The 24,470-nt window shown below is 42.8% G+C and overlaps 3 protein-coding genes across 11 annotated transcripts in view; 2 read left to right on the forward strand and 1 right to left on the reverse strand.

Annotated features, from left to right (window-relative positions):
* The first annotated feature begins 51 nt into the window (after positions 1 to 51).
* On the forward strand, positions 52 to 12,528 carry mms19 (MMS19 homolog, cytosolic iron-sulfur assembly component). Its single transcript, XM_022225057.2, has 22 exons — positions 52 to 363; positions 627 to 675; positions 913 to 1,016; positions 1,523 to 1,608; positions 2,037 to 2,181; positions 2,692 to 2,817; positions 3,054 to 3,202; positions 3,664 to 3,816; positions 4,259 to 4,397; positions 4,519 to 4,673; positions 5,040 to 5,323; positions 5,464 to 5,561; positions 5,989 to 6,144; positions 6,606 to 6,864; positions 7,217 to 7,337; positions 7,522 to 7,720; positions 8,040 to 8,149; positions 8,378 to 8,621; positions 8,902 to 9,152; positions 9,566 to 9,625; positions 9,899 to 9,999; positions 10,316 to 12,528. The coding sequence occupies exons 1-22, from the start codon at positions 282 to 284 to the stop codon at positions 10,341 to 10,343; spliced, it is 3,099 nt and encodes a 1,032-aa protein (XP_022080749.2). The 5' UTR covers positions 52 to 281; the 3' UTR covers positions 10,344 to 12,528.
* On the forward strand, positions 12,439 to 20,235 carry LOC110973870 (PC-esterase domain-containing protein 1A-like). 3 transcript variants are annotated; one of them, XM_022225059.2, is made up of 4 exons: positions 13,367 to 13,458; positions 13,865 to 13,944; positions 15,478 to 15,593; positions 16,589 to 20,235. In XM_022225059.2, exons 1-4 carry the CDS (start codon positions 13,386 to 13,388, stop codon positions 17,652 to 17,654), a joined length of 1,335 nt encoding a protein of 444 aa, XP_022080751.2. In that variant the 5' UTR covers positions 13,367 to 13,385; the 3' UTR covers positions 17,655 to 20,235. The 3 variants fall into 3 exon arrangements, with proteins under 3 accessions (XP_087000714.1, XP_087000713.1, XP_022080751.2); XM_087144588.1 differs by lacking the exons at positions 13,367 to 13,458; positions 13,865 to 13,944 and adding an exon at positions 12,439 to 12,528; XM_087144587.1 differs by lacking the exon at positions 13,865 to 13,944 and having other exon boundaries at positions 13,356 to 13,458.
* A 186-nt stretch (positions 20,236 to 20,421) lies between these two features.
* dctn1 (dynactin subunit 1) overlaps positions 20,422 to 24,470 on the reverse strand; it is a 45,182-nt gene continuing 41,133 nt past the window's right edge. For all 7 annotated transcript variants that reach the window (XM_087144586.1, XM_087144585.1, XM_087144584.1 and 4 more), the window contains 5 exons: positions 24,100 to 24,171; positions 23,019 to 23,237; positions 22,359 to 22,508; positions 22,081 to 22,176; positions 20,422 to 21,530 (listed from right to left, as the gene is read on the reverse strand). In XM_087144586.1, the coding sequence (XP_087000712.1) occupies positions 21,393 to 21,530; positions 22,081 to 22,176; positions 22,359 to 22,508; positions 23,019 to 23,237; positions 24,100 to 24,171 (675 nt within the window). In that variant the 3' untranslated portion in view covers positions 20,422 to 21,392. The remainder of the gene's footprint in view (positions 21,531 to 22,080; positions 22,177 to 22,358; positions 22,509 to 23,018; positions 23,238 to 24,099; positions 24,172 to 24,470) is intronic.

Here is a 24,470-nt window from a genome sequence, read left to right on the forward strand (position 1 = left end):
CATACCGATTTTTACACAAAATGTAGGAGTAGTGAGGCGGAATCCAAACAGTTGCTTTTCCATCTGTGGGGGATTCTGCGAGATTTGCAAGTAGAAATAACTTTTTGAAGCCAATAAAAGAAATCGTACTAACCATGAAAGTCAGAAAAGGAACGAAATACGTAATTTTAATCAATTATACCCACATTTTGGAATGTTCCAGATATTTTATTAAAAATCAATTCTAACCTCGCACGAGAGCATTTTACAAGCCGAGAACTCCTCTATCATTTAAATTCAAGATGGCTGCGCCCATTTGGACGGAGAGTTTAGAAAACTTCATCAGAGGAGAGCAGGACAGTGGAATTACAACGATAGTCAGTGGTATGTTGGGTTTTTTTTACAAACTCACTAGTGTGAAAAGGGATTAGTCGTGTAATTTGCTCCATCGGTGTGTTGACAATACAGAAATGGAAAGGGCCTATACCTAATCCTAAGTAAAAGTAGCCTACATGGCGTAGGCCGGCCTAGGCCTACATGTGTATGCGCTCATTTGGACGGAGAGTTTAGAAAACTTCATCAGAGGAGAGAGTTTAGAAAATTTCAAGGCTTGTACATGTAGATCAATTATTGTCTGTTTTGCCCAGGTGTCAACAATGGAGACATCACACTGTTGAAACTTGTTGAAATGCTTGGGTAAGATCATGTTACACTTTGTTCATTCGTCCAGTGTACCGTGTATTACAGATAAATTGCTTTGAAATTTTGAAAAAGACAAACACTAAAAGTTTACAACAGTTCATTACATATTTGTGATGAATCATGTTTTAGGTAAAAAGGATTATTCACAGCAAAATAAGCAATTAAGTTTGTGAAAAAAAGGGAGTCTTTAATTGTTTTCGACCAATATGGTTTTTTTTTACATCTTTCAAGACCATATCTCACCAGCAAAGAAAGTAACATCCGAGGCAGAGGTACTTTATTGCTAGCTGAGATTCTTCATCGTTTGCCGAGGGACAAGCTCTCAGCAGAGGAGAGTAAGTAGTGCCACACATACTGAACAAAAATAACAAAAAAGGGAATAAATCTGATTCAGGAAATGAAGTGATTAGAAGTGAATTTGAGTGGAGGCGGCATTTGGCATCGGCTTCTTTTTCAAAAACTCACCAGCATGTTGCAGTTGAGATCTCTGGAGACCATCATAAGAACCCACAGGACCGCAACACCAACACAAGACCTCCTGTTTGATCGAACTCACAAGCTATTCAAATGAACAACAAAAGCTGTTATTACTACTTCACCTTACTGCTTGTGTCTGGACTTTTGAAAGGACTTCAAATGATCTAACCCTAACAGTCCTCAGTCCTCCAACAGGTGAAGGATTGAGGAGTGTTAGGGTTAAAGGACAATACTTGAACTCAACCCTTGTATGCCTGTGACTCAACCACATTGTAGTTAAATGTTCATTGTACAATGCAATCGTATGAAATTTGTACTTTATAAATGAATAAATAATTATTGTTTATTTCGTTGTCGTTGTAAGCTGGGTTACTGGCAGCGTTCTTCTGCGACCGATTGAAAGACCATCATTCCATCACTCCGCATTCCATTTACGGCCTGCTTTCTCTGGTAGGATTCCCAAGTTAAAAAAATCTTATAATAATGTGACACCAGTGTGATTCTTCACAAATGTCTTAAATTGTTTCACGTTTATAACCTCTGTTCACCAGGCAACGTGATCAAAATGATTTCAAGCAGCAGTTTAAGATCAGTTTGACAAGTTCTCTATATATGCATGTATAGAAATGTACCCATTTACTTCCTTCCAGTTAAGTGTCTTGCCCAAGAATACAAGCTTCATATTCCTTATTAGTGTTTTAACCCACATGCCACAGTATGTGTGTTGAACACTAGACTTTGGCACTCTTTAATGAAATGCCCTAAAGGAATAATGTACTGACAAACCTAACAATTTAACTTTTAAGTTCTGGAATGCTAGTCGTTTTTGACATGAGAAATCCAACAATTTGCGTGTTTCATTGGACTTGCAACTCCAGAGCATCTGTACTTCTTTGCCGGCCGGGGATGCAGCGAAAATCTGCCTCAACCTCTTCAAGGAGGTCAGGGTGCAGACCCTGGTGCAGGCAGACAGGCAGTCCGTCTTCTCAATCATCAGCAACTTCCTGTATTCCAGACTTGAGGGTGAGACTTGTTGTTTCTGACAACCAGGGGTTTTCCTGGTTGGGTTAACTTGGGTTGGGTTGGCATCAAATTTTTTTTTCACTGTCAGATGCAGGTCGTTCGTCCACTGTGAAAGGACCAAACTGTATCTTCATTGACTGGAAAACCTTTTTTTTGCAAATTACTGCAAGATGGAAGGGTGTTTTGCATGACAAAAAAAAGACGAAGATATTATGGAAATTTGTCAAGCGTTCTGCTCTCTGTGAGTGTACAGAAATGTTTCGATGGTTGTAAGAGTCTTTCAATCCTGAACTGATACCGTGTGGAAATATTTTTTCAATAGTTGCCAAATGAGCCCAAAACATTAATTCAGTAGAACCAACTTGCTCTTAATGTCATGTTACTAATCATTGCCTGTTATTTTGTTTACTGTGAGCTGCTTAACAATAGGATGTAAAGAATGCAGAGCTTAACAAACATTTGGCAATTTCGGTGTGAGAGCTAGTAATCTTTGTTTGCTACCCCTTGCAGAGCTGCGGGAGTTGGGGTCAGAGTTTGTGTATGGCTTTATCCAGGCCATGGACGGAGAGAAAGATCCCCGCAACTTGGTCATGGCCTTCCAGACTGTCCAGACCTTGATTGACCACTTCCCCATCGGTACGTTACCCAATTCTGGCCCGTTGACCCTTCAGGTTTTGATCAGCTGTTTAGTATCATAGTGTATCCGTACAAATCAGTCAAGGTGACTCAACCCAAGGTTTGAGGTCAGTGGTCGCCTCCAATTTTGTTGGCAGTTGTCAGATTGATTTTGTTGTAATGGGTAACCTGAGTTCAGCATTTGATTATTAACAGATTTTAATTAATGAAGAGATTATAAATTTCCCCCTCCTCAGACATTTTTGCCGAGGAGCTTTTTGAGGTGACATCTTGCTACTTTCCTATTGACTTCCGGCCACCGCCCAACGACCCTCATGGCATCACGACAGAGATGCTGGTGGCAGGCCTTCGCAGCTGCCTTGCTGCCACACCTAAATTTGCAGAGGTGATTTTTTTTACGTTGTCTTGCCTCGTTTGTATTACTGAAAGCCTCTTAAAGCTTGCCAGTATTTTTTTAATTCAATGGGAAAAACTAACACAAGAAACTGCTCAGTCAAAATTTCTTTTCTTTGCATCGATATAGCTGTGAAATAGCTGTTTCATTCTGTGTTGAGCTAAGTGCTGCCAAATTCTGGCTGATTCGCTGCTTTCTGCAACACCAGCATGATACTGTGGCCCAGGGATGCAGAGATAGGATGTCTCAGCAAATTTTGAAGGAAGTCAAAGATTGAGGGCAGTTCAGCCTCTAAATTGTGAGCGTCTGTTTTAAGAGGTGGTCAGATGTGTCGATGGTGTCTTTTTTGTACGTCAGAATATCCAATTGATAACATTCAGCTCCCAAACCAATTGTAGTCAGCATCTCCATGCAGCTAGTTATCATCTTCTTTCCCTCTCTGTCATTCCCAGTTCTGCCTTCCCTTACTGATGGAGAAGCTCTCCTCCGAGTTGCAGGGAGCCAAGCTGGACGCCTTTGAGACTCTGGCAGCTTGCTCTCCGGTCTACGGGGCCAAGCATCTCAAGGATTACTTGGAGGCCGTCTGGTCGTACTGCAGGAAAGATGTGAGTGGTTTCTAAACGGCAAAGTTAGAAGTACTGCAGGTAGTGTAACCATTCCTACTGGCCTGGAGCCTGTCGGTCAATACACAAAGGCCTCATGTTTAGCATTCCAGAATTGATAGGTGTCTTTAGCCAAGCCCTGTGCAGTATTTCCCTGTCTGTTAAGGAAAAAACAGTCTGTCCTGGAGGATCTAATATTTCTAGTGAGGATCTTGAGTCTCTTGGCATGAAATGACTGAAGGTATTCTGGCATCTTCAGCTAATGCCGGTGCTTATCTACACTCCTGGATGTAGGGAGGTAAGTGGATGTAGAGTGGCTTGCCCAGGGACACATGTTGCCAGCAGCTGGATTTCAACCACTGACCCGTGCTTACGAGTTTTACAAAGCCTACCACACTTTTTATACTCTAAAGACAATGAGTAATGCACCACTCTTGTTTGCCAGGTGTTTCAGTCCTTCAGCCAAGAGGTTGAGCAGGCTGCACTCGGATGCCTGTGCTGCGTCGTCAAGGCGGTATCTGACGACAAGACGGAGGAGGGTGCCATGTTTTCTCTGGACTGTTTCCTGGATGACATCCTCAAAGGTAGGTAACAAGCATTTGCTGTTTCCCCAAAAGTTTGGAGAAGGCAGTGGTGTGTTCTTTCTTGATGTATTCCTTTTCACGTGATTGGAATGTGGTTTGTTTTTTTTGTCTTTGCTCGCAGAATCACAGAAGCACATTAACGAGCCTGACATGAGGTTCATCCATCCGAGCTGTCGCCTTCTGCAAGCCGTGGCAAGCTCTTCGGAGGCTGTGTGTAGCAAGGTCTTGGCGTACACGCTTCCCTTGCTGCTTGACCAGTTCGGCAAACATCTGCAGGTGAAAAATGTAGCTGCTCTATATATCAAAACTGACATCGGCTGGCTTAAATTCTGATGTGCTGTTTGCAACCCTTTTTCAGAAATTCTACCGTGATTTAATGTCAATATCACTACTTCGGTAATAAGTAATAAAATTGAGCAGATGTGAGACTTTTGTACAAGATCTTTTTTGTCTGAAATTTACCATGGAGAAACAAGTTCACAGCTTTCAAGGCTTTTCGAGTGTCAGGAATTCATGAAGGAGTCACATTTCATTCTATCCCACTGCTGCCACCCCTTTATAAAGTGGTGGCAGCAGTGGGATAAAGTTGAATGTGTTGCACCTGAGTTGGATTCTCAGTGTTGCTTCCCGTTTTTGATCCAGGCGAAGCAGAGGCAGAGTATTCTCTCCATTCTCCAAGCATTCGTCCGGGTTTCCCTGGCCTTTCCCTACACCGATTTCCCCAACCCTGTCTCTCTCCACAAGGATGCACTGCTCTCCGTTCTCCTGTCCGTGCTGTCCGAGACCAACACTTCTCTCAAATCAGTGTCAGCGGCAGGATTGAGTGTCTTGGTAGAGACTAAGGGGCTCCTCAAGGAAGATGATGTGGTTCTGGTTGCAGAGCATATGACCAAGACATTCCTCATTGATGTCAACGAGGATTTGAGGTGAGTTGGTCAGATATTTGAAAAGAACTGGCTGTGTTTTACTTTGTGGAATCATATAAAGGTGCATGAATTTTCTCCAAGATTTAGCAAACGAAGACCTTGTCTGAAGCCTCCAGTTTTTCTGGGTTTCTCTCACCCAGGCAAGACTGTGTCAATGCCCTGACTCACATAGCAACCCATTACCCATCACTCACCGCAGAAAAGGTCCTGCCAGCATTTCTGGAGCAGTTAAAAACAGGTACAAACAAACTGTGTCAATATAGGAATTTATTTGTAGCTTGAGCCACATCTAAATGACTAGGCTACGGCTGGCAACAGAATGTACAACCATGCAAGCCACTAGCTAGCCACTTACCCAACCTTGACTCAGTCGCTGGCCTTGCCTTCACCTTTCCTGTGAATCCTATACTGTAAAGCCTAATATCCTACAGCTGTAGACTTTGAATCTTGAAGCTACACTGAGCCCCCGAAGCCAAGGTTTTGTAAAAACTTAAAGTGCACAATGTTGTGCATTGTTTAGTAGTTGAGAGTTAGCGAATTACATGTTTGAAAATTAACATACTTCCAAGGCTGTGGATTAAACCCCCAAAAGACTTTTTTGAGTCTTCTACACACTGGTTTTACATGCATTTGACCTTTTTTCTCACTCCCTTTGGGTTGAGTAGAACAAATGGAAGTGGAAGCAGAAGGAGACAACCAAACAGTGCCACACATATCCCATCATGCCCTTCTGAGCAGCATGGCCGCCCTAGCAACACAGCCCACTTTAGTCGAATGTATAGTGGACAGACTATTGGTCCACCTCCAGTCACTTAGTAATGGTAAGTACATGGAGCTAGTTAGGTGTTTCAAGCACACCCAAGGTCATTTGGATCAGCAATATACGCACGAGGTCTTCCGTGAATAAAGGTTGCTTCCTTCAAACTGTGACTGCTCCAGAAAAGCACTGACAAGTCCAACGATACAACAGTGTGGCAGGATTTGGCATGATTTAACTGGTGCTTCATGTAAACATGGCCACCAGAATCAAGGTAGTCTCAACTGCTTCTTGTGTATGTAATCAGTTAACTGGCGTGTTTGATCGATTGTTGCTCTGTCAGTCCAAATTTGCAGCACAATCTGTCGTTTCTCCTACCATCAGCCAATTCACGGTTCTAATTCATGGTATGGAAGAAGGCAAGTCTGAGATTTGCACAGTATTGACCGAAAGCGCAGCGTGATCAATTGATTGTGCTAAGCATTAGATTAGATTGACGATCTTAACTGTCATATTGCATTGTAGGTGATGCCACATCGAAAGCAGAAGAGTGCATCTGGACATGCAAAAGCATCCTGGCAATTGTTGCCAATAGCAGGACGGACCCTACAAACCTCAGCTTCTTCCACCGGAAACTCTTGCCCGAAATCCTGTGGATGTCCATTAAGGCCGCCTTGGACCCAAGGTCATCAGAGGTCGATACCAGCCAGTTGTTATGCAGGGAAGAGGTCATTGTACTTCTGGCTGCCATTGTAAGGAATGTGGTGCAGTGTCTTGAGTCAAGGTAGGATTTATTTTTTTCGTTCTTTTTATTGGTGATTATATTGGGTTTGGTGGTGGTAGCAATCGTGCAATTCTGTGGTGACGACTGTTGTAATCTCACCTGTTTTTTTTTCATTAATTGATTGAGCATATTTTGAGTTCAGTAGAATTTCTTTTAAGAAGTTTTTTGAGCAACTTCTGTGAGTCACATTGGCGTCAAAACAGCACATTAATGGACCAACCATGCAACCTAGAAGATGAAGATTTTGATTTTGTTCCCAATTTGTTAACTTTGTCACCAGTATCTCTATTTCAGAGAGATTTACGCAGCTTTTACAATTTGTGCATTGTGTGTTCCCTTTTTTTTGTTTCAGTTTGGCTTCAGAACTTTGTCAGCAGTACATAGAGGTGTTTCACCAGCAAAACCTCAACAAAGTCAGCAGCATCCGGTCAACAGAGAATTCAGAATTAGATGCAGTATTCAAACCTCTAGAGGTGATGTCTTGAAACATCCTGGACGGTTCCATGTGGATTTTCAGTTAATTAAGATAAAATGCAGAAATTCTAAGAATAGAATCTTATTTTCATGGAACTAGATTAGAGTTATGAACGTAAACTCTGTTTATTGTTCCCAAACCTCAGAAAGTGGATTTTTTTTCCATTTTTTTCATCCATCCAGATTGGTTCCCCTTGGCCACAAAGCCAGCTGGTGGTCTTGCTGACCGCCTGCATCTGCTCTGTCCGCAGAGGAGTGACCATCCCTAACGAGTCAGAGTTGTTACCCAGCCTGTTGGCGCTGTCCACAGGCAGTGACCACGAGCTGACCGCAACGACCGCTGCAAAGTGCCTGGCTGGACTCCTCAACAAGTTTGGTGCAGGTTTGTTGGATATCTTTTCTATATACAAAGAGAATGGCCGCACAGCTTTTAACCCATGTGGGGGTTTTGATTTGCTCTGAGCAATGCTGATAGAGCGCGCTCTCTGGTGTAGCAATGACAACGCCAGCAGCTTCCATTTTCATGAGTTCTCTTCCTTGGTCAACCCTGTCGATGTGGAATGTTTACTGTCCCAGACTACGGCTCACCGCTGTCACTCGTCCGTGGCAAAACCATACCCACAGCAAAAAACCCACCTCATGCAGCCCACGTGTTTTATTGAGTTGGTCAGAGTGATGTGGTCCTTGTTCTCTTCTGTTAGGACCTGAGCTGGATCAGCTTATAGAAATGTGTAAGCAGCACTTGTTGCCCAGGCTTCAATCAAGCAGTGCAGGAGAAACAAGGCAGAGGTCATTGACCTGCTGGATATGGGTAAAGTCCACTTTGTCGTAAGCATGGGCCATTTTCCAAAACTTGGCTTAGTTTGTGGCTTTGGCTTCAACCCAAGCTCTGGAATAATTTTTCCATATTTAAATAAACACCAGGCAACAGTAGTCATTTTCGTTTATTTTTATACGGTCTCTACATCTTGTCATAAATATTGCTTTTTATTTGGAAGAACTGAAATAGAAACTCCTTTTTGTGGTTTCTTACACTCAGCTGACCAAAGCGTTCCTCCTGCGGTCACATCCTTCTTGCAACGACTTAGCATCTCGTCTTGTCAGTTTGTTTGAGGATGACACCCTGGGCAGCTCATCCGCCCAGGGGTTGTTTGTCATCCTGAGCGACAGCGAAGATGTCCTGCACCCTTCCTCCCACGCCGACGTGAAGCTGATGTACCGCCAACGCCTGTTTCTCCAGCTACTACCTGGGATTATCGAGGGTCACAGCAAAACAGCACAAGGTTGAGCAGCCCTGACAGTTTTTATTGTTAACAATTTTAAACAAGTTCAAAAAAGTTACAATTTTACTTTTAAAACGGTCATGTCCAAGAGGTTTTTCTTTCTTTAGAATAAGACTTCACCGTGCCTATCTTCAGAATTCTAAATTACACTGGCGAAATTTCATAGACAGTTGCAACCGTTTTCTTTGTCTCACTCATTTTTCCCATTTATGTAACCTTTTACATAATGTGAATTATTGTTTTTATCTCAATCACCTATTTTCCACACGCACCGCCTCAGGGACGAAGAAAAACTACCTCCTATCCCTCTCCCATCTCCTCCACTTCGTGCCCCGCCAGGTCCTTCTCAGCGAACTCCCGCCTCTCATGCCCCTTCTGGTCCAGTCCCTGCACCAGGAGGACAGCGCCCTGTATGAGTCCGTCCTGGAGAGGCTGGCCTTGCTGACCCATGATGCCCCGGGCATCATCTCACAGTACGTGGATTCGTTGCTGCCCGATCTCTTAAGGCTTTCAGGCTGCGAAGCATCCATGGTGAGCTCTAAATCAGGTTGACGCATGTTTTTTATCTTGCTAATAGCAGATTAGGATGCACCTCTATGTGTTGAGGTCAGGCATACACTGCTAGTTCACTTTCTAGGTCAAAGGTCAAGGGTTAGTGTAGGTTTTGGGTATTTTCACATTTCCATGAGTACGATGATTGTTTACTTACTCCAACCAGTTCACAAAGCATTCCCTAGTAGGCCAAATACCCGGCATCTTCACTGTGGGTAATGTTTGCAGTTTGAACCATTTTAAGGCTGTCTCTTTGGGGGAGCCATTGTTAACCATTTCTCTGCCATTTGTTCTGAAGCCTTCAACCTGTCATATGTCATATGAGTACTTGTACCTTAGATGATGCCTTTGACACATTTTCTTATGCAACTAATGTCAATATGACTCTGCAGAAAGTGAGAGTTGGTGCCTTGAAGTGTATTGGTGAACTGACCACCCTTGAGCACCATAAAGTGAGTGATTTGAATTTTATCGAAGTTAAATTTGAGTAGTCATTAACCTGATGAGAAAAGATGAACCAGCCGTAAATTTGTTTGAAATGTATTGCCATTTTCCATTCTCATCCGGAATGGTTCATTCGGTACTTTATTTGAATTAGCAAATGGAGAATATGGAAGATGAGTTAATTGGTTGAAGAGACTACATCTTTTTAAGCACTTGTGAGTAAAGAGATGACTGTCCAGTTTAGGCAGAATAGCCATGACCTCACATTCCTCTTGCTGCAGGTTTTCCCGCATAAACTAAAGGTAGCCAGGGGTCTGATACCCAGACTGGATGACAAGAAAAGAGTGGTCAGGAAAGAAGCGGTCAAAGCCAGGAATTTGTGGTAAGACCAAAACTGTCATACTGTGTCACTCTATCCTCAAAAGCTGTTTGTTTTAAAGAAGGACAATCAATTTTTTGCAATGCTGGGGGGGCGTTCTTTTAAGTGGGACACCTTTTTTTTTTTCAAGAAAAACTGTCTCATCTTTCTTGAAGTAAGAACAGAAATGAAATGTCTACCACCCCACCCAAAAAATTATTTCTGTGTGCAACTAAAGTTTTTGATTAATATTTACTGAGCGAGCATCCACTCACAGCATCAGCAACTGATGACATACGCGTGTGCCCATTCAAAGATGTTTTCTTTCTCTGTTGAACAGGATGATGCTGGGTTCACCTAAAAAGTGAAGATCTGAGCTGTATCAGCCGCGGCGACACCTTTTTTATGGTCCAGTTTGCTAAAAATCTATTTAGACAGGAGTAGCCGTGATCCATGTTGAGTAATGGTTGATTTGGGGCTGATTGATGACCGCTCCACGAGGGTCTTATTACTACAGTATCTGTGGATGCCATTTCCAACCATAATTTTGTTCCTTCTCTGCTAAGCAATGGCAGAACCACACAGATGCTGCAACAGTAAATTACCCGTGGCAAGCAAGAAGTCTTGTACGTATCGTCTAAACCAGGGCCCATTGTCATGTTTTAAAGTGGAACACTCAGCAATTGATGGCGCCTTTAGATGACCAGAGCCCTTCAGAAGAGCAACACTGCGAAGGGCATTAATTGTGAGGTGCAAAAAAAAAATTGAATTCCAATGCCAATAAAGTGAAACAAAATCACACAGTATCTATCCCTGATAGTATTCATGACCAGTATTATCTCCTTGCTGATGTATGTATGCCAAATGAAATATTTCTTATAACTGTTAAGTCTACGTCTTTCTTAAAATGCACGGTGGCTGCAGCAGAATATTTCTTTGTTTAAACTCCAAATGGGTTTGATATTTTTGGACCTGGCAGCAGGGGTAGATGGATTCTTCCCCCCTCCCCCCATCTTGACCGTCTTGTTGACTAAATCTGTGTGAAGTTTCAATTCAATCCAATGGAGGATTTTCCGGCTATGGTCATTTGTGTTAGTCTTTCTCAGTTGTCACAGCCAATGCATTGAACACACCAGTGGGAAAGTCAACCCTTTTTTGGCTTTCCTGTTCTCAGAACAACGAACATTTTGTGAAAGCAATTTCTCTGATTTTCTTTAAAAGGGTATGAAAATAACTGTAAGACATGAGCAGAAAAACTTCTACACGCCTAGCAAAAAAATTGCATTTGGAAAATAGGGGATCTTTTACATTAACCCTCACCCATTATTCTGATTCAGTGTCAGTGATACACTGGGGATGCCAGTGCACAATCCAAAATCTTGACAATAGTGTTCGCAATCAGAAATTTGTCTCTTTAAAACTGTCAGGTTCACACTTTTGCACTTGTTCCTTGGATCAGAGTTAGGGTAGATTGCGTCTTAGTAAGCACCCTCGAGTCACAAAGTTGCAACAGGTTAAACAATTGTATGTTTCCAGCAATTTTCTTCAATAATTTTACTTCATTTTTTTTCTAAACACCCCTCTCACCACGTCATGGAATGTTCCTCTCGTGAGAAGTCATAAACAGTCTCCTTATTTGGAGATGGGCAGGCGCATGGCATGTACTGCATGAGGTGGTGCACAGCAAGCCCATGATTTATCAACCGTGTAAGACTGGCCATGTAATGGGCTGTCAACCAGTAGGAATAACTAAACTGTTTTAGGTATTTAAGGTATATGAATTACAAACATAAAATAAATAAAACAATAAAACATGAAAATAAATAGAAATTTTTAAAGTGAAATTAATCTTATGACGAATGTGCATTAAATTTGTGTCCCTGCATGTCTGCAATGTCTGCATGGTATTGTTTCTGTCACTGCGAACTTGGATGCAAGTCTGTTTGAATAGTTGGCAGATATTGTGATCCTTTCTTGTCTGTGTACTTTTTGTTAATTTCAAACTGCATTTATCAATTTCATATTCTAATTGATGAAGATCTTGGCTATTGCTGCAAAGTGTAAGACCAAGGAGGAAGGACAATGGAAGTTTTCTTCAAAGAGGGTGAGAGTTGGATTTTCGGGGCTCAGTCTCCCAGATTGTATTCATTTTCATGTTAATATGTTTGAAAATTATTTTCTGTATTTTTCTTGGTGTATCAGCGCTTACAACTCAATGAAATGTTCGCTTTACCCTTGCAACAAATACTTTATTTTGAAGCATTTGGGTTTGCGCGCAACCTTGTAATCACTTATGGTTGATTGGTGGAAAGTTCGAAGAGTTGAGTGATTTGCATATACTGATATAAAGCCCAAATGGGCTATAAGTTTTGCGCGAATCCCACTACGTTGATCATGGTAAGTAGCGCGCCCAATAGGGCGTATTATTATGTAGCTTCTTGCACGCGTCTAAGTTGAGTTGACGTGATGGCCTGACAGGTTGCCCGATCCGGCCGAGTTTCTCGTCGATCGTGGTCGTCCAAGGGACCTTTCGTTGTCCAACCTAGCTGGCTTGTAAGATATTAACATGTTCATTAGTTACGTAGTCTAAATAAACAGCCTGTTCAGTAAGAAATCTGATTAACAAAGGCCAAGAATCGGATGACAGCTAACCTCGCTTTCCTCCATGCTTGTTAGGCCCGGCGTGCATGCATGCAGTCAACGCACCCAGTTTGCTCATGCATACTTTGCCCTTTACTTGGGCCGTGGGCTTGTACGTACTTGTGCTCAGGTTCATCCCATTAAAGTAGAAAAATCGAAGATTAGGCCCTTTAAAAAAAAGCACTACCATGACTGTGCTGACTTTCTGGCAGGCCTACCTTAGTGATGAAAAACGAATTTCCTTTTCAGTATGATTTTGCCCGTTTGATTTGTATGAACTTGAAGTTGAACATGAAAGGGTCAGGCTGTCCGTGGTAAGGCCTATTATCAACTAGGTCTAGAACCATATGAAAATAATGGAAATTGCCTTTTCAACATTTGGTCCTAATGTTTAAACACTGATTAATAGGGTCCTGGTGGCTCGGACTAGGTTAGGCCAGGAACTGAGTAGATATAAACATGTGGTTGTTAGTTTCTGTACTGAGCTTTTAAGCTACTTCAAGTCTCTATAAACGTTATTGTTGTAGTGTACATAGGCCTACTCTGTGTGTTTCAGGTCACTCCATGCAATGAGTTAACAGTTCGTAGCAGCATTGTTTTTTCATTGCTTGTTCCTGAAGTTTCATTTTCCATTTTGCTTTCTCCACCTTACCCATGACCAACCCCCCCAAAAGACAAAAACTGTCTTCGGAGTGAGAAGTGGAGGGAAGTCTGGTTATGTAGGAGTTGGCAGCCTTTAGTAAAACTCAGACACCAGTTAACAGTCAGCCATGGCCATATTTCTGCATGAAGATGTCGTCAACCTTCTGTGGAACAAATTTGTCGTCATCATAGGCGACTCCAGTAAGACAGTTTTTCTCACAGTTAATTTCAAGGAAAAGCTATAAACAAATGCGTTAAAGGGACTGACTGCTGTCACCAACTTGAAATCTTAAACCAGTTCTTTTAGTTAATTAGGATAATTTCTGTATTAGTAACCATTAAAATTATGTTTATCAATATCTTCTGTCTAAGGATTGCTGAAAACATTTGAAAAGGGACATGCTGTGTAAACAATTTAGGATGTTATTGTTTTAGCCTGATGAATTCTACATGTTCCAGCGGTGTGATCAGAGAATTTTTCCAGAGGTATTCAGTTGTACTTTTCCACATTTACCAATACTTTTGCAACAAAGGAAGAGCAGAAAGAGTTGATGCAAAGGAAATAAGTCAAAGAAGACTTACCCTATTTAACATTTTTCCCCCACAGTTCAGCGAAGCATTTATAAAGATTTGGTATCACTTCTTCAGACAAACACCTACTTGTCTGAAAATAGCCTCAAGAAGAAGGTAGGATGCAGCTTCATTTAGATGTCATGCTTTCTACTAATGATTTGAATCAATAAGAAAAGCATTTATGGCTGAACTCGTGGAAGGTTACAGTGCTTGTCAGAGCTTTTACAGACAGTAATTCTAGACAGAGGCAAGGGGGGATGCCCTGGGTTTCTTTGGTTGGCTTTTGTCCATGAAGTTACACCTGTTCAGACAGGCATTCTAGCGTTGCACTGAACCAAATAGAATTAAGAGCGACTCAGGTTGACGCAATTAAATTGTGGTTTCAGACAGATGAACTTAATACATACACGGGCACTGGGTTCGGCTCATGAGAAGAGGGACGTCTGAAACCAAGTCTCTCTGATGTCGTTCCGAGCACCTCAAAGTGTTGATCTTTCACCTGCTAGCACGCCTCGTTGCTCCTAATTGTTTCAGATGTCGAGCTTTTGCTGTACTTCATTCAAAATTTGCTTTTTATGTGGTGCGACTGCAACTGTAGAACGCCTCTCTGAAACGGGTGTCGGACAGCTTGAACATCTTTTTGTAAATATGCTGTAACTCTTTAGAACAGTTAGCCTTTACAAATGCCCACAAGAAAACAACTTGTTTTATCTTTGAGTCCTTTCACAAACCATCCCTGGGGACAAGGGCAATAAACTCTCTTGTCTCTGGCTTACAAGCCTGCAGTGGCCTTATGTTGATTACTATTGTTGTGAGGGGATTAAGGGAAGATTGGGATGTAATTGGATTAGTGGCTGGTGTCTGCTACATATGCAGCAAGGTATGAGATGGAGAGAATCCCCCCTGCTTTGTGTTGGTCATTGTCTCGCAGGAATCTGGGGAATTCCTTTCAGACATCTTGGGGGATGTGTTAAGTAACAGTAGTTTGGAATGTGTATAGGGATTGGACATGTTGGGGGGGTACCCCTCGGTCTCATTTCTTGCTGGGTATACTGCTCCGCACAGTCAGCATTGGTCAGGTTGGTGCCAGGTCATTGAACGCACTGATTTGTTCATTGTTGTTTTAGTCACATGTTTGTGAGTACATGTATACTGTGAGCTCAATGTTGGAAAGAGCTTTCGGTAAAAAGCTACTTGTGAATAAATAAAGACTGTAAATGACAGAAGAAAGTCTTTGCATATGCTTTGATACTTGTAAGTAATTTAGCAGGTGCAATGAAGACAAAGTTTATCAGGTGAGGTATATATACAGTCCAGTAGTCGGACGGTGACGAATCACTCCTGTAGTGAGTTCATATTCAGTTGCAATACCAGGAAACCCAGAAGTGCAATGCAGATCAGTTAGCGAGGACACGCCACTGTCCTCTTAGTGAAAATGCCAGGCACTCTTCAAAAATAATTTACGAGCTCGGAGGTAAATCCATGGGCTTTTGAAGGATGGAGACGAGTCCATTTTAGATGCTTTTGTCTCCCACCACCGTCTCCCCATCAACCACGCCTCAAACATCCTTCTGCTGTCTATGTTTTTCTCCAACCCACCCCCCCCTTTCAGCTTCAGTAACATGGTGTTCTGTCATGTTTGCATAGGGCGAGCTGAGCTTCATGGATGACGTCCTGATCGAGGGGGGCAAGAAAGAGGAGATGAGCAACGGCATCAACTACAGGGAAGTCCGACAGTACAAAACAGACTATCACCTCGTCAGGTAATAGGGCTTTTTTTCACCCACATCTGTGAGGGAGATGCCTCAAACAGTTCTTTGACGAGACAAGTGTAAGGAAGGTTGGCATTGTAATGTATTCATATGACACATTTCAGTATCAAGGGGCTCTAAATGCGCTTAACATCCACATGAAGCCATACTCTTTAACATTTCTGAAGCCATCTCGACTCCCAGAAAGCTCACAGCTCGGCGGCAGCTTACAGCTGAAGTCCGCCCATTAACCCTAACTACCCAAAACCTGCCATACTCCAACAGCAGGTTTTGTGAGGTTTTGGCAGGAGGAACTTCTTGTTGAATTTTGTGAGACTTGGGATGAAAGGCCCAGGGAGATGGTGTTGGATTCTGTGTGAGTTGGGACATACACGGGTCACTGTGTGCAGTGTCTAGCTTGCTGTACCAATTGTTGGACTATGCTTGATTTTGTCAGGTTTGGTACTGTTCAATGCAAGTCATCCTATACTGCATAGACCCATCCATACCATATCACTCAAACTCCAACGGGCTCATTCTGTTGGAGTTTATCAGGTTTGGTACAGTAACCTGCATGTACAAGTACATAGACAAGTACATGAACCTGTTGGATTTTGTGAGGTTCAGTATGCTTTCTAGTGCAGGAGCCTAGGGGGTTAGGGTTAATAGATACAACTTTGCTGATCAACCAGAGCTCTGTCTGCCTTCACAGGCACACATTTGTACTCCTGAGTGGTGAGGGACAAACAGAGATAAAGTAAATTGCCTAAAAGTCACAACATGTCACTGGGCTGTTGGACTCGAACCCCGACCCATTCGTTGGGAGTTATCAACCCTAACTTTAAGGCCACATACATCTGTTGTAATCGTTGATCATACTGTTAAATTATGAACATTTCACTCTCTGGTTTCATTTCATTTTTTTGCAATAACCATGTAGTTGATCATTTAAATGTGCATTCCTTTTCCTCATTTGTGTCTCTTTAAGATGAGTTTCTTTTTCGTAGGTTTTATTTTGTTACAAGAGCATACAACAAATACGTGGAGACCATCTTCATTGATTTGGCCAAGGAGCCAAAGCCTGACGTGGTGTTGATGAATTCCTGCCTGTGGGACATCTCCCGCTATGGTCCCAACAGCATGAAGGCCTACAAGACCAACCTGGAGAAGACCTTCTACCGGATGCAGAAGACGCTGGAGCCCGACTGCCTGTTCCTCTGGAACACGGCACTGCCCGTGGCCAACAAGATCCGGGGCGGCTTCCTCCTGCCTGAGCTGGAGTTTCTGTCAGAGACGCTGCGGCTGGACGTCATGGAGGGCAACTTCTACGCCAAGGAGCTGGCCTCGGCCTTCGACTTTGACGTGCTGGACCTGCACTTCTACTTCCGCTTCCAGCTGCACCGACGCGTAGCAGATGGTGTGCACTGGAACCACCAGGCCCACCGGCGGATGTCCAACCTGATCCTGAGCCACATCTCGGAGGCCTGGGGGCTGAGCGTGCCCCGTCGCCTGGAGGCGTGGCATCAGCCTCCAAGCGTACCTCCACAGAGTCCCGTTGTGTTTGACATCACCGAGACCAACTTCCACACCGACATCGCCCTCAGCGCACCGCCTCAAGCTCCCCGTGCAAGAAGAAACAGCGTCGGGGACGACTGGGGTAACGTAAACCAGTTCATAGATTTTGACAAAGTTGCCTCGCCCAAAGAAGACCCAACCGGCAAAAATCCTGCATCAAACACAACCACTAGACCACCGACCCCATCCAGTAATAACAAAGTAGAGAAATATCCTACCCCGACCCCACCCATGCCGATCAACTCCATTTGCTGCAATGCAAATGCCTCAAATGGCCCCATGCGACCCGCTGCCCAGCACAGACAGGCAACGCGGTACAACCCATATGGTGGCGGGTACACTGGGGGTTTAAACATGGGCCATGGTGGGAGATACAACAGCGGTCCAGGGGGCCCTTGGAGAGCTGTACCCTTCTGGAAAGAATTGGAGGACAGGCGAAGACAGCGTATGGAATGGGAAAGACAGCAGCAAGTCAATTGGAATGGTTTTTGTTACTAGACTAAGGATACAGACACCTACTAGCACATGGCAACTTTCCCCTCAAAATTGTGCCCAAGCTGCTGAGACAGCATTCCCATTCCATCGTGTACATATATACAGATATCCACGACTATGGTTAAAAAAATATATGCTTCTTTTTTTTTTTTGAAAAAATTCCCCACCTTCCCAGTAAGATGGTTGTGTTTGATGCAGTATAAGTGTAGGGTTTGGGCTGTCTTGGAGTTGTCCAAATTCATCATTTGGTGGCAGAAAAAATGCATGTCACATCTAAGCCATTGGTTGGTAAAATGTGGCCACTATGGGGAAACACAGTCAGCAGAAATGGCTTTTTCTAGTGAATGAGACATGAGCGTCACAACAGCTTAAGAGGACTCGACCGAGTGGTGTAATGGAAACTTAGGAAAGCAGGGTATGTGAAATCATGTTTACTGCCACTTGTTGACCTTTGGATAGACTGTATTCGCTGATTCGGCAATATGGAAACTGGACTTGTTACAAATCAGGTTAATACTATTTAAAAACACTAAAAGAGAGACAGGGTATTCATGCAAGATTATTTCGCAGTATTTTTTTTTTAACAAATGTTGAGGTTTTTTCAGTTTGTTTTGTGCCTAATTTTTAACCTTTCATTTTGAAGTCTTTTGCAGCTGTGAGTCTACCTCCATCCTCCATTCCATTGAGTTTATTTTGTTAGTTCACACAGTTGAGCCTGAAAATTGACAAGTTTCAAGTTAACTGTTTTGAAACACTCTGAAGTTGAAGTTAACAAGAGTGTTGTACACTCAGGTATGGGCCATTCCATGAGGTTGGGGTATAATTCATGACGGCGTCCGTGTTACATCCAGAACTTTTAACCACCTGTCATGACCTGTAGGGTTAGGTCATTTACCCTGTAAAAAAGAACGCACACCTCTGTATTCGGCCTTGTAAGATGTATAACAATGTCAATTTGGAATCCAAATGCCGGGAAATAACCGTTCATTTTTACAGAACCCTTGTAACAGTTGACACCGTCACAAAAGGTGGCCCAACCTCGTGGAATGACCCGTAGAACTTGCAAATGCAGTTAGTCAAGTTCAAATTCATTCAGCAGTGTATTCCTAATCTACCTCGGCTTTGCCAAAACAAACTGTTTTCCACTGTACACTTTGCCTTCCCGTATTCGTAAAGCGAGTTTTATTCACTCAACCAAAGATGAGTTTACTATGCCGTGAACTCACACGCTGCCTTTACATTTTTGTAATATTCACAAAAACTTTCATGTACCCAATTTCCTCCAGGTCAGTTGTGTTTTTTGGTACTCTTTCGGACTCATGTATTGATGATTTTTCCAACGCCAAAGAATGCAAGTGTGATTGTTAAATATGTAGTCAGTGTTTTGTAAAAATACATTTCATTTAAAAAGCGGGGGGGGGGTGAGACCAACAGATATCGTGTACGGAAGAAATATAAACAACAGTTTTTTTTTACACATGAAAAGTATTTAGCGTTTGATTCGTGTTTGTGACTTGCTCTGTCAGAAAGAGGAATACGTTGTGATAGGAATTATGGATGTAAACATTTTGTTTATAAAATGAGAACCAGAAATATCAGTGCCGTGGAAACCTTTGAAATGACAAACACACTCCAATTTTCTTTTTTAAATTTCACCATAAGCGTATCCATTTATTCAGACAGTGATTTTTCATTATTACCCGGAAAGACATAAATGTGTTTCACAGGTGGTTAACTTGTAATTATTCTATTGAAACAGCCAGTGTGTGATTCACATGAAAGCACATTGAATTATGATGTCAACAGTTATTTCGCAACAGTAACCTTTGCCATGACATGCAGACTGACAATTTGCTTGGACGTTTCAAAACTTGGCATTAGCCCTGACCCTGCCAGACACAGCACATGCTTAGTGCTTTTACTTGGCAGGGTGCATGTGATCTGCACGTGTGCAATGCCACAAGGGTTGTGTAGTGTAGGCGCTGGACTAACGAGGGCAGTAGTGCTTGCATGGCAGCCCTGGCTTTCTCCTCACCGGTGTCAGGGGGAGGTCAATGAGCACAGAGCCCGTATGAGTGGCTTCAAATTATTCAACAAACCTGCTTTGAAAATGACATCTTAACTATCTTGTTTTACTACACAGACTTTATTTTTTGATTCCATGCACACATCAGTGTATTGCACTAAACCAGAAAAGCTTTTTAATGCAGACAGATCAATTTCTCATTCAAATTCTACGATATGCCACGACCTGTAATATTTTAAATTCAACCTGTTAATAATTTAATACTTAAAATTATAAGTACCTTTGAACCCAAAATCTTTGACAGAGCAAAACAACTGGATTTCCAAACTTCAAAATGTTTTAACTGAAAACGCAGGCCATGTCCGAAATGGGCTTCCAGAGCTACGGCTAGGTCTATTGTCTACGCGTCTTCATGCATTTCTAATGGAGTGAAGACCTAGACCTAGCTCTAGACAAGCGATTCAGATGCAGTCCTAGATACCCTGAACCCACCAAAAAAAAATTGGATTTTTTTTATAAAGGTCAATAAAACAAAAGGAATGATTTTGTGGTACTACATGTGTTACAACTAATTGTAAGCTGTTAATGTGTAGAACCATGGAAATATTTGTGTTGGTACATCTTGAAATCAATTCAAATCTTCCTCATCAAACTAGGAATAAATTCCATAATTGTACAAATCTTGTATACCATCCCTCCATCAACTGCTGCTTAAAAAAAAATATCCCGCATACCTGTTTGTTAAAAAAAATCTCAAATTTCCCAAAAGGGTTAAATTAATCACTCTCCCAAAAAATTCAGTTTTAGAGTTTCATTGAAACAAGTGATCTTTGCAGATATATGTATGTTAGACAAATATTTACTATAAGGTCACGCTTATAAGCTTTACTAGTTCTCCAAGCGTATCCATAGTTGCCAACAATTTCCATCACAGTCTTTGTGAATGGCCAGTTTACAGAATAAGACGCAGTGTACAACAGTACAATCTGAAGTATACAATGTTCTACCAGTTGCCGCAAAGGCTGGTTCATACTTTGAGTGAAAAAAGTGAAAACGAATGTGAATTTATGACGTCAGATCAAATATTCAGGCTGCGAATTTGCAAAAGTTGAACACATTTCAACGGTGCGAAATTTCACGGCAACTTTTATGTGACCTTCAAATTCGCTTCGCTTCCGCATGTGCCTGAATGAACCGACCTTTAATGAAGGCTTTTGTGAAATGACAATAAATGCTGGAAGAGCAGACGCTATCAGACAGTAATGTCTTTTTCCCACTATCAACATCCTAACCCTTACAGAGATGTTGCAGCATTTCTACGAATGACAAAAAAAGGGACAGGTGTGTTTGAAACAGAAGAAGCTCATTGCAGTTACGCAAGCCCAATTTGTGAACCAGGCTACATGTCGGCAGAGGGGTCGGGTGACTTTTGCCGAATGATGGTCGAAGTTTTCACTTCATGACCTTTATTAAAATGTTGACAACAATGGATAGTCCTAAAAGCAAAGTTACTAGATCGGATACATAGAGTGGCTGCTATCATTGCCGTTACGTCTACAGGGACAGAAGCAGGGCAACGACACAACTAGTTTGCCTGTGGTACAATCACCCACCTCACAGATATCTCTGTCGTGCAGCTGAGGGCGGGAAACTGGACACAAGATGGCCGCATGCTGGCGGGTTCCCACGTTCGGTTCCACACTGCTCCTACCCCCTCAGGCCATGAGCTGGGCATGGACCCGTCGCAGCTGGGACTGCTGTAGGCTGACTGAGTAGCTACAAGGCTGCTGGTCACCGCTGACGGGGATAGAGAGCTTGCCGACGCGTGGGGCACCAGTCTTCTCGGTCTGTACCTGTACCAATGCAAAAATAAAGAGTCGGGGTTCCTGCACCTAAAAAGGACAATTAAATTCCATGACTATCCCAAGACCAAATTGTGAAAATCCAATCCAAATCCAATAATGCAATTTCTTGGACTATTCAGCCTTTTAAGTTGCAAATACAATCACACATTTTATGCACTTTATTTCTGAGAATAGAAATCACACAGTGTTTTGAAAAATTCCATGACTTTTCCAGGAAGGGAAAACAAAAACAACTTTCCATGACTTTTTCATGACTTTTCCAGGCCGCAAGAACCCTGCTCAGTAAACTGGAAAACTGGCTTTGAATCATTATCCATGTTTCTGAATGGCTCAAAGTCACCTGTAGATGCAGCATGCTTCCATGATCTGACTCTGTATTCATGAGTTTCAAGATGGTGAAAACTCACTGCTTGCACAAAACTACCCAGAAACCAACAGTTTTTCTTTTAGTACCAGAAAGTTCTAAACCATCCTCATCCACCAACTGCCATGTATCCACAGAAAGAATTCCTCTAGCTCTCAGTAAGCTCACCCTTACCTTGGAGAAGTCGGCTGACGGGAAGACCGAGAAATCAGTCTTGGCCTGGGCGCCCGGTCGCTGGCTGGACAGCAGTGCTTGCATCTCGTTCTGGAGCTGTGAGGCGACAGACACAAGGAAAAAACAAAACAAAGTTACTTCTTGTGTAGCTCTCCTGCTTTACCTGCACTACATCCTGGGGTTTCCCTCGTGAATGGAACTCGAGGAATTTCTCTTGTGTTTACCGACGCTTTGGTGATCAGAGACCAGTCAACAATGAGACAGCGATTATATCTCACCTGCGCTATGCTCGTCTTCAGTTGCTGCATGTTGGCCATCCTGTCTACAAGTTGGTGGATGGGCATGGCTTTGTCGATGGCTGGAACCATGCCAGGCTTGCGTTGAGTGATGTCAACCACTTTGGGGCTGGCACTCAAGTGGTGCAACTCCTACACGGACAATCAATATTTAGTCGGTATACATGATTTTCATCATGGAAGTAATGATAACCGTGATTTGTAGAAATTATTTGGGAAAAACCTTATTGCTATGACAGACACGTTGACCTCCGAATTCATTTCAAGTTGCAGCTGCAGTCTGACGTGACTCTAGAGGACCATCAATGTGAAACGAGAAATGATTAGGCAGCAAAGGTAAGTACAAGCTGCACAAAGATTTTCCTTTGAACAGATTTCCGAAATCCCAAAGAAGTTTTTGAGAATCAACAAGTTGTCCTGGTGGCGTTTCCTTTCCTATGGTAAGTCACATGCTGTAGTCATGAAAGATTGAAGTTGAGATTTAAAAAAAACACTGTGCACATCTGTCTACAGCTGAAGGAAAAGTCAAAATTTCCTGGCTGCGACTTGGAATTACGCACGACTCTGAGGGCAGTGGCTGTCCCAGACTCATGCTTGCATTCAATCTACGGCCAAGGGACTCGGACACGGCTGAGGACTCACCTGAAGCAGCTTTCTGGTTCTCCTGGCCAGGAGGGTCACGTCCATCTGTGCGTCCACGCTGGCCACAGGTGGTTTGGGCGCAGCAGCAGTACCACCATCTGCTGGTGCTGCCTCGCTAGGCTCCTCCGTGGATGGTACCAGGGCCACGAAGCCCGTGGGGCTGGCAAGACCGGTCGGCTTCTTGGGCACGTGGAGCGGAGGCAGGGTATCCATGATCCGCTGTTACCAACAAGAAGAATGAGGGGGGAGAATAAATTCAGTACTGACAATGGTCTTTGGCAGTGTTGTAGTCTTACAACCGTCCAAAGACCAACACAAGGCCTCCAGTCTGAATTCAAGTCCCAAGCTGTTCAAATGAACTACAACGAAAGCATTTCTTTGTCACTGTTTGTCCTCTTACTAATATGACTGGTCTTGTGTCTGCTGTCTGGTATTGTAACTGGTTTTTACATTTGGTTTTGGAATTGGCCTTGTGACACGTCTTGTGATGGCTTTGGCAACACTAGGTTTTGGTTGATGGTGTGCATCGTGATTTCAACTCTGCTGGCCTTAACCACCTAATAACAGGCCAACTCCACGGAACAGCTAAGCACGCAGATTAGCTAAGCACAAAAACAGCTTGACATACTGCCCTTCCCTCTCCGCAGTGAATGCCAGAATTTTGGGGGGGTTTTCATCTCGATTTAGTCCCATCATGTCCATGCTACCGCAAGGAAACTAGGTTAACTGTTAAATTTGACAGGACAGTTAACCTAGTTGCTTCAAATGGCCAGACGTCAATTTTCAATCACTACTCTAGTACTTAGCATTACTACAAATCAAATGTACAGGCATGAAGACAGTGCATTTGTAACCCTATGAGGCTGTAGTTCTTAAACAATATTGGGAAAGAAGTGGTGTGTTCCAAATTTTAGACCGGTTTAAAACCTGGCGCCAAAGCAATCCACACATTATTTTGTGATATCTGATCACACTTCAGCTTGGACACATTTTGCTGCAAATCTTTTGCGACGTAAAATTTGCTTCTCTTTTGCGTTCACCTTAAGTACGAACCGGCCTGACTCACTAACTGTTTACTCACCTTCATTTCAGCAGACTTGAGGCGCACGTTCTCTCCCTTCACTTTACAGAGAGCATGCTTCAACGACTCGATCTGCAAAAAAAGGAGGAAATAAAAACATGTACAATTGAAGCTGAACACAAAGCAACATACTATTTGTCCATTTCATAAAAATGAAACTTTTATGGAAATTTTGCTCCCCCCCCCCAAAAAAAATGCTCAGTAGTTCTGAGGGATCTTAAGACCTTCGTAAATCAAGTGAATTTGCTTGGAAGGGTTGATTTTGAAAAGTAAAGTCTTCCAGCCACTTTTACCACTGCACAGCGCCCTCATCAAGCTGTGTGCTGAGTCAAGAGTTTACATGGCTTGGGTTAGGTATGTCGAAGGCCAGT

The sequence above is a fragment of the Acanthaster planci genome, linkage group LG13 (assembly GCF_054643075.1).
Source record: "Acanthaster planci isolate LZ-2023a linkage group LG13, COTS_SCS, whole genome shotgun sequence".
In the NCBI taxonomy this organism is placed as follows: domain Eukaryota; kingdom Metazoa; phylum Echinodermata; class Asteroidea; order Valvatida; family Acanthasteridae; genus Acanthaster; species Acanthaster planci.